At 45.8% G+C, this 9974-nt stretch overlaps 1 protein-coding gene across 8 annotated transcripts in view; it reads right to left on the reverse strand.

The window, feature by feature from the left end:
* The window catches only part of ENOX1 (ecto-NOX disulfide-thiol exchanger 1), a 273652-nt gene that overhangs the window by 112279 nt on the left and 151399 nt on the right, over positions 1-9974 (reverse strand). For 5 of the 8 annotated variants that reach the window (XM_028738095.2, XM_028738101.2, XM_028738093.2 and 2 more), the window contains 2 exons: positions 744-858; positions 128-265 (listed from right to left, as the gene is read on the reverse strand). In XM_028738095.2, coding sequence (XP_028593928.2) covers positions 128-265; positions 744-753 — 148 coding nt within the window. In that variant the 5' untranslated portion in view covers positions 754-858. The remainder of the gene's footprint in view (positions 1-127; positions 266-743; positions 859-9974) is intronic. The other 3 variants (XM_077933440.1, XM_028738098.2, XM_028738100.2) reach the window with 2 other exon arrangements.

The raw sequence follows: 9974 nt of genomic DNA on the forward strand, positions 1-9974 counted from the left end.
CTATGCCTTGTGTTCCAGAAGCACACTGAAAAAAGAAGCATGCACCTTCAGAAAACAATTAGACATTTATCTTAGGGTTCTAAAAAAATCCACAAACCAGTGCAACAGATCTCAATGAAAATCTTACCCGTCACCAGCTGTTGTCCAGCCAGTCCCACTGGAACCATCCCCAGGTTATTCATCGCAGTTGCCCAGGCTGCTGGTTCAGTGACTGACATATTAAGTTGTGAGGTATCTATAGCTATGCTGCCCACACCATCTGCTGCTGCAGGAGGGGGTAAAAACACCTTCTTAGTTCATAATCAAAGAAGCAAGGATGACAAGCTGCAAATTAGCAAAAAAACAAAAATAATAATCTGTCCGATTGCTGCAGCGTAGGGGTTTTTAGGACTTCTTGTTAGTCATTCTCTCCTGATCATCTGTGGGGAAACTTGCAGCACAGCAGCCAACCAACAAAAAACAGTGCACAAAGAAACCTAATCCAATAAGGGCAAAGGTTCCTATGGAAACAAATTCCCAAGGACATTGATGCATTTGCAAGAATAACCAATTTAGAATGCTTTTCAGTTTCGCACCAAAATAAAGACATTAGCAAGGTGCCAGGAAGAAAGAGCCAGGTCAAGATGGCAAATCTCAGGGAGATACCACATTCTGATTAAGAGCAGAAACGCTGAAATCCAGCGCTGAGGCAATGAATAAAATCAGACACAAAACACCACTGATGATCACATGGAGGCATTCACCTGTGGCCATGGCTCTAGAAGGTTTTCTTCAGCTTGTTCCACTTTCACTTCTTCACCTGCTACTGTTTTAACATCTTGAAATGTAAGCGCTCTTCATCCCTGGAATGGGTATGCTCTGGAAGAAAAAGAAAAACAACAATTTAAATACTGCTTTAAAATATCTCTTCAAGGTAGATTGTGGTGGGCAGTCCACCTTCTAGTCCAAGTTGGGTCTCCAGAGCAGTTTTGACCACGCACCTTTCGAAGGCATCAGCAAGGATGTTAAGGCACCAACCCCCACCCACCCTGCTTTGCTGCCTGAGAACAGAACAAATAGTGCTATATAATAACTTGTTTAATGCGCAGCCTCTGGGCTGAGCAACCTCTCAGCAGTTTACGTCTTATCAGCACCTGCACAGAGGCCTTAGCGAGCTGGCTTACACTGGATGGGCGGACTTGAGGCTACAAATGATTTTTTTTAAAAGTTAAATATTAATTGATACTGAAAGCTTGAAGAAAACTGTTGCCTGCTAAGCACAGTAAATGGGGGGGGGGGAGGCAGGAAAAACCACCTTGGGATAACTTTTAACATCCTTTAGAGTTGAGGATGGGGTGCCACACAATTGACCGAAGACCAGTTTCTTTTTAAATACGCTGGCATCGTAATGGTATTTGTATTGCATCAAAACCTGCACAGTGCAGTCCCGGGCATCTGCATCCAGTAGTAAACCCCACTGCATTTAACACTGTATCTCCCCCATCCCTGCTCAGCTGGGTCCTATCCAGCCTTACTACTGAGCCTGGCAAATCTTAAGCCCTGGGGGAAAGGGTGGGGTGCAGAGCCAGCTGTACCGTGTGCCTGGCTGAGGCGGACACTTCAGCGGCAGATCAGAGAGGGGTGGCAGACCAGGCTCTGAGCTCTCCTTCCTCCGGAGCAGCGGTTAATGGGGGGGTGGAGGAGGCAGCAGTGGAAGGGACCTGTGAAACAGTGTGGAGTTGAACTAGGATCAAGCTGCAATCCCTTTGAACTTACTTCCAAGTAAGCCTGCACAGGATCAGGCTGCCAATCCCTTTCAACTCAGTAGGACTTGCAGCTGGGTAAGCATTCATAGGATTTGGCTGCAAGCAGAGCTGTCTTTCCCATTGGTCTTAGTGGTGTATCATGCCAGGGCGCTGCCCTCTCAGGGGCACCCTAGCCAGTGGGGGAGCTGCTTTGCTGGCAGCCTCCCCTTTCCCTGCATGCCCACCAGCTGCGCCCCACCAACTATATGGCTGGCAGGCGTGCAGCTTCCTTCCCAAGCCTCAGCAGGTGGAGAGTGATCCCACAGAGGCTTAGGATGGAAGCTGCTTCCCTCCCAAGCCTCTGCATCTTCTAAAGTCGCTTGATTGCTGCCACCACACCGGGGATCGGGACGGTGGGGGAGTTTTCCATCGCCCCATCCCTTGTTTTGGAGTTTCGTTGGGGGCGGGCGCCGGAGGGATCTTTGCACCACAGCGCTGGATATGCGTAAGACGGCCCTGGCTGCAAGTCCCACTCTATTAAAAAGCAGGGCTTTTTAAAAGCAACAAGATCGGTTTGATAGAAGTGGATTGGGATCAATGGATCTGCATCCTCAAAGGGATTCTCATCTCCATTCTGTCAAAAGAAAGCGGATGGATATTCTTGGAAGTTCAATTCAGGAGAAGATTTATTTATTTTTCACTCCATTCTCCAAAATACCAACTTGCAGCTACCGTTACACATTTTTCTTTTCCTTCAAGTGTCTCCTCAAATGCACCATTTCAGTAAAAAACCAGATCCACACACATTATTCACCTGCAGCCTCAACGAAGTCAGTGAGGCTGCATTTGCTCACATAGATGCCTTTGAATCTCCCCAGAGTCAAACTTACAGGGCTGGGGCTGGGGCAGAAAAAGAGGTGACCTTGATATCAATTAAAGCATTTCAACTCCTGTTGATTTCAATGGAATAAATAAGCAAGCTGATCTTTTGCTGGAAAGTTCAGTCCAATCCCTGTATATATTGACTCTGTGGTAAGCTCCATTATGTTGAATTTGGTCTCACATGCGTACTGAGAATTGCAGCCTTAGAGGTCCTACTTCCAGAGTGCTGTCCTGCAAACCTAATCCTGCCATTGGGTCAGTTTTGTATTTTTAATTTATCAGTCCCACTGGTTTTTGTTTCAGGACCAAAGGCTAGGTTTGTGGTGGGGGCATCAAACTTTTTTTTATCATCATCCACCATCCAATTCTATGCACACTTTCTTGGGAGTAAGTGCCACTGAACATAAATGGGCATTTTTCTAAATAAGAGGGAAGGAGTCAATCTTGTCTGAAAATTATACTTGAATTCTCTTATGCAGAAGCTCTTTCCCTGACCACAGATGTGCAGAGAGTAACAGATGATCTTCAGTATGGAGACAATGGCACTCTGCACATGTGTAGCGTCACGCTTACCTAAATATGCGCTGTACAGATCCTATTGTTAGGGAAAGAGCAAGGTTCAAAATTACAACCCAGCCAAGTCAATGTGTCCCCAGTCACTGGTGAGCTGATGTCTGGGCTTAGGGTAAATGATCCCTAGCAAAGTAAAGAATGACAAACCTTTGTAAATTAGGTACCTATATTCCCCTTTGTGGCAGAAAACTAAATCTGCATCAGCATGCCTGCAAGGGGAACACACTCTAGAATGTAGCCACCATAAGCCAACAGCATGTTCTGTTTTAGGACAAGAGTCACAAACAGCGTGTTAGTTACTCTTTAAACAAACATTCTGCAGCATTATGAATAAAGCATTTGGCCTGTAGCTAGAAATGCGGCGCAGTTCACAGCTTTTACCTTGCTGGTTTTTTATAGACAACAAAGGCTTCAACCAAAGCTCTCGGGATGAAACGAAGACTTAATGGGGCTGTGTCAACTGACAACCACAGGCCAAGGCGTCGGTGGCCCAATTCACTTATCCACCTCCGTATTACTTCAACAGGCCAGAAGACCGGCAGGTAGCCACACACTTTTGAGCTCTTGGTTGAGAGTTGGCAAGCCCAGTGTGAAACCAGAAAGTCTCCTTAATAAAGTGAAAAGGGAATATTCTGAGTTTTCCAGGGTGAGGACATTGACAGGTACTCAAATGATTCTGGTCACAGGACCATGAAAAAAAAAATTTCAGCCACCAATTTAGTTCAGGCTTTCCGAGATTAAAAATAAAAAGAAACTGGCTCTTGCTGGCAGCTTGCTGAGGTATCAACAAGATTTTCTGGGGCCAGTATAGGATATGTGGATTGGGGCCTCTGCCCCGCCTGTAATCTATTGGCAACAACTGCTGCTTATGTACATACTAAATCTAAACGAAGTACCTCTGGGCAAATTAAGATGGCAAGTGGCTTTGTATAGCACCCACCTGCCCTGTTAAACAAAGTGTATAAATGCAAAATGGGAGACGAGAGGATTGATCTGGAGCCCAGCGCAAACATCCTGAGGCTCTGGCTCCCTTAACTCACCACCTAACAGCGTCTCTGATTTAGGAAAGAGCCAATCTTTGGGTCTCCACTCACCTCATTATTGGCCCTTGAGGGATGAGATTCAGATTGGAAGTGGCAAAGCTGAGAGCAGTTTTTGTCCATCATGGCATCCCCAGGGAAATAGCTTCTAACCATGTTCCATTTGCTAGTAGCATGCATCAATTTGCCAGAGAATCATTATGACTCGCGAAAGCTCAACCTACCGCCGATGGCCTAGCTAAGCACAGGGCTATACAGTTTTTGCCAATATTGTGATGTAGGCAACAGGTACACACAATTTATAGAGAGTGTTCATAATTCCAGAGACAAAATAGCAATTTAGTTCTCAGCAAGTTATGTGTTGATGTGTTATTCTCAATTCCAGCAAAGCCCAATGTGCTGTATCACTGCCCCAGTTTCTGAATAGAGCACTGATAATGTAGATGTAAGTCAAACTTCCTTCAAGAAGCAGAACACAGGAAGACATAAAAAGTCTCAAAACAACAACCTGCAAGATAAATAGCTGCTGCCTTGAGTGCTCCTTTAAATATTATTCCAGCACTATTTTAAACTAAATCCTGGTCACTGTTAATTGGTGGGTGCGCTTAACGTGTGTCAAATGTGCGGCTCTTTTTATTTTTATTTTATCATGCTGGCAGCTGCAGTCAGACTAAACCTGCATCTAAAAATAGCACAATTTGGAATTCCATTACATGATGCATTATGGAAGTCCAGTATAGTGATAACAAAAGCATATGCAGTACAAAATCATCACCCAGAGGGAAGTGAGTTTGCAAGCCTGCTGGCCGCTGTGCTGGTGATAAAAAAAACCAAAACAGATCCCGTCGTTGCACATATACAAAATGCCACCATATCTCAACAACTATGTCTCCATTTTTCATTCTGCCTAGAAGTTGGTTCTAAAATGTGCATCACTCTCCAATCTTGAAGGTAAAGGATGCTCATTGAATAAATTATACTGTTTTCTCATTTAACACACAAGAAGTCTGAACACAACCCAGAGAGAAAAACACATTTCCCCCACTCACCCCAAACTCTCTTGAAACAATAATTTTGGAATAGAAACCACCAGGGGTTTCGCCGTGTACATTTGTGTCTCTTTACATGTATGTTTGCCATCAAGATTTCAAAAATTCTGGGCTAATGACATACCTACAGTAACTAATACAACCCAAGCCAAGCATGTCAAATACCCTGATTTGCCATAAAACAAACATAACACACTTGCCACAATCCAGTTTTATTTGTGCACCAGATATACAGGCCACTGGAAGCAATGCTGTGCCCACGGATGGCATTCACATGTTCATCCTACTTATTCTCATGGGTCCCAATCCAGAGGTGGAAATTCTGGATGGAACAGCTATGAATAAATATGATTGCAGAAAACAGAGCACTGGAATAGAGGAACCGTCAGGTGGTTATTGTCACCTGTTGGGAAAAATAGCTGTATCATTTTGCATCACCAGTGGCTGGATTTATGTTTTGATTCCTTTTGAATATTAAATAAACATTTTGGTTTCTCTCTTTAGAGTTCCAAATACAATACATACAAAAGCCTCTGTTAAAAAACAGAAGGGAAAGGAAGGACTCCTGGTAAGAGATGGGTTGCACCTCAAAGCGGGTACTGTGTTTGCTAAGAGTCTCACAAACCTGATCAGGAGAGCTTTAAACTGAATCCTAGGGGGTAAGGAGACATGGGAAAACCTGGTACTGGCGATAAGAACTTCACTGATGCACAGAAAACTGAGGTGGTGTTCCAGAAACCTGCTAAAAGGCAGGGCACTACAAGAAGGAAGCAGCTGGAAAGAATGAGTCATGGTTTCAGTTGTCTCTATACTAATGCACAGAGAATGGGAAACAAGCAAGACAAATTAGAGCTTTTAATACAGGATGGCCAATGTGATTTAGTAGACATTACTGAAAACTAGTGAAATGAAACTCATGACTGGAATGTTCCAAAGGAATAGATCAAACAGGAAGGGAGGAGGAGTCACACTATATGTAAAGGATGAATACACTTGTGATGAGATCCAAGACCTAGAACATGGAAGGCAGATCAAAAGTATATAGGTAAAAATTATACGAGAGGGAAACTACAGAAACCTTACTGTGAGGGTCTGCTATAGACCTCCAGGACAGACTGAAGGCTTGGACGATGCCTTCCTAGGCCAGATTAATAATAGTAATAGTAACAATACTAATAGTACTGCTCTATTCTCTGATAGCTGGTGGTTGCTGCCCAAAGGGCATCATTGGGTTGTGTCGGGCTGGCAGCACCTGTCCGCAACACCACTGTGCCAGGTAAGCGCAAGCATACTTACATTCTCTCTCTCTTTAAGAATGCATACTCTATTTGGAATATGGTTGATTCACATTTTTAAAAAATTAAGGAATGCACGGGGGCATTATACTCTGCAATGCAGGACTTGCAGTAGTGCATACTTGCGTGATCAGTAGCACATACCTGAATCAGGATGAATAAATTAAGTAGAACTCTACATGTTACTGTCAAACGTTTTTGAGTTTGTAGTGAAGCTCAAAATAGTAAATTTTCATATATATTTTCACTGCCTTTTTTCTTTTTTACAAAAACAAGTCTGCAACCCTGAGATCTGAATGTTACTGTGCTCTAAGTACCAGGTCACATTTCACAACTGCCTCAGATCTCACTTTTCTGTCCTGAGCGAAGGAGTCCTTTTTATTTCCCAAAATGCTTCTGAATGCTACAGAAACAAAAGAAAACCCAGCAATGTTTATCCATCACCAGAGAAAATTAGCTGAAGTAAAGGACAAGTCATCCAACAATGAATCCCAGTTAAAAGCTTAGGCTAAAACTTAAAAACAGTTTAAAAATGGAGAGGAGGGACTCACGAGTTGTCTGTATTTTTCCTATTCCTGGGTATGATTTTTATATATATATAAAAAAAATATCTCTGGAACTTTATTCAGTGAAAAATATCTCTGGAACTTTATTCCGTGATTTAAGGTACCTCTCGCTGTCTCTCCTGCGAAGTGTTTACTCAGCAGCCGGATCTGCATATCACATGAAGGATCCTGTTATGTGTTCCCTGCAGCACCTTCTCACTTTCTGCCACAGAGGCATCTCCCAAGAGCAATTGTCTAGCTAACATAAAAAGGCATTTCTCAGCTGCCAATGGCAAGCAACCAAGCTGCAAAGATCTCAGTAGCTCAGTCCTTATCTTCTTGGTATGCCTTTTACATAAGCGTGCAAAGCTTCTGTCTTCTCAGACAAAATCTGATTTTTTTCAAAAAATCGCTACCGTATTTTTCGCTCTATAAGATGCACTTTTTCCCTTCTAAAAAGTAAGGGAAAATGTGTGTGCATCTTATGGAGCGAATGCAGGCTGCACGGCTAAGCCAGAACAGGGAGAGGGAGCGCTGCTTCGCCGGCTGTCCCAGAAGCCTCCACAGGGCACGGGGATGAAGGCTTCGCGCAAAGCTAGACCAGCTATCCCAGCGGGTATCCCAGAAGCCAGAATAGCAAGAGGCTATCCCAGAAGCCAGATCCCTCTTGCTGTTCTGGCTTCTGGGATTCAGAATCCCCCCCCCCTTATTTCCTCCCCCCCAAACTAGGTGCGTCCTATCATTTGGTGCGTCCTATAGAGCGAAAAATATGGTTTCATTCTACAGTTTGCTCAGGCTGCTGTTACAGGGCCTCTTGCAGACTACCTTTGCCTGGCATCCCATAAGCCAAAGTTGGGCACACTGGTGAGACGAGGGCACTCCAACTGGAGGGCTTAGCTTTACCCTCTTAGCCTTTGTTTCTTCCTGTACTATTATGTGTGTTGTTGTTGTTGTTGTTGTTTAGTCGTGTCCACCTCTTCATGACCCCATGGACCAGAGCACACCAGGCACTCCTGTCTTCCACTGCCTCCCACAGTTTGGTCAAACTCATGCTGGTAGCTTCGAGAACACTGTCCCACCATCTGGTCCTCTGTCGTCCCCTTCTCCTTGTGCCCTCTATCTTTCCCAACATCAGGGTCTTTTCCAGGGAGTCTTCTCTTCTCATGAGGTGGCCAAAGTATTGGAGCCTCAGCTTCAGGATCTGTCCTTCCAGTGAGCACTCAGGGCTGATTTCCTTCAGAATGGAGAGGTTGGATCTTCTTGCAGTCCATGGGACTCTCAAGAGTCTTCTCCAGCACCATAATTCAAAAGCATCAATTCTTCGGCGATCAGCCTTCTTTATGGTCCAGCTCTCACTTCCATACATCACTACTGGGAAAACCATAGCTTTAACTATACAGACCTTTATTGGCAAGGTGATGTCTCTACGCACACCTCCAAATGGTAATCAGACTTAGCTAATCAGACTTTGCGTAGGCTAGCTATGCAGCTGAGGTTTTCATATGCTTTAAGTAGGCTAGTCCTGTGCTCGCTATGTGCTGCTGCTGTATGGTAATCCTTGCTGCAAACGAATAGTCTTCTGTACCTGCGTAGTCTTTACCTCAAAATGTGCTTCTCGCTTCTGAATCAGAAACAGCAGTTGCCCTTGGGCAGAATCTGCTGACAATCTAGAAGGGCCATCCCAACAGGGCCATCCCAACAGAGAGCCAGTGTGGTGTAGTGGTTAAGAGCGATAGACTCGTAATCTGGTGAACCGGGTTCGCGTCCTCGCTCCTCCACATGCAGCTGCTGGGTGACCTTGGGCTAGTCACACTTCCTTGAAGTCTCTCAGCCCCACTCACCTCACAGAGTGTTTGTTGTGGGGGAGGAAGGGAAAGGAGAATGTTAGCCACTTTGAGACTCCTTAGGGTAGTGATAAAGCGGGATATCAAATCCAAACTCTTCTTCTTCTTCTTCTTCTTCTCTTGAGCTCTTACAATCCACTGATTCAGCCCCTTGTACATGGTGGCGTAGCAAGGTCAGGTGGTACCCGGCACAGAATTTTTTTGTCACCCTCCCACATGGAAATTCCCCCTTCCTCCCTCCACCTCCCCCATCAAAGAAAGTCGTGCAGGCAGCTATCTGATGTAGATCCTGCCTTTTCCCCCTCCCTCCCCCCGTCAAAGAAAGCCGTGCCCTGCCCTCCTCCAGCAGCCTGGGAGTGCAGAGGGCAACGGCGCGCCGCCTGCCCGCGACTCCCAAGCCTCCCCTGGGCTGTCAAAATGAAGGGGGAAGGCCGCCGGCAAAGCGGTTCAGGGTAGGCTTGGGAGTCGTGGGCAGGTGGCGCACCGAATGTCACCCCCTTCAGTGTGTGTGTGCGTGCAGCCGTGCTCGAAGCTGTGCTGCTGCTCATGAGGCAAGGCAGAGTCCCCCCCCCTCAAGGGCTGGACATGGACGGGACAGGCAGGGAGAGCCTGGCTGATGGCTGGGAAGGGGACGCATCACGATGCAACTCAACCATGCTTGGTTCCAGAGGCAGGGTCGAGTTGCAATTTGTCACCCCCCCTCATTGATGGCACATGGGGCAGCCCGCCCCCTCACCCCCTTCCTCTGTCAGTGCTTGTAGTCATACCTCATGTTACATTTGCTTCATGTTACGTTTTTTCAGGTTGCGTCCCATGGTGACCTGGAAGTACAAGAAAGGGTTACTTCCGGGTTTCGCTGCTCGCGCATGCGCCGCAGTGCTAAATCACGCCTTCGTGCATGCGCACAAGCACCAAATCGCGCTGCACAGATACGGCGCTTCAGGTTGTGGGCTTTACACGTTGCGAACGGGCCTCCGGAACAGATCCTGTTCGCAACCAGAGGTACCACTGTACATGCAAAC

The sequence above is a fragment of the Podarcis muralis genome, chromosome 8 (genome assembly GCF_964188315.1).
Source record: "Podarcis muralis chromosome 8, rPodMur119.hap1.1, whole genome shotgun sequence".
Classification (NCBI taxonomy): domain Eukaryota; kingdom Metazoa; phylum Chordata; class Lepidosauria; order Squamata; family Lacertidae; genus Podarcis; species Podarcis muralis.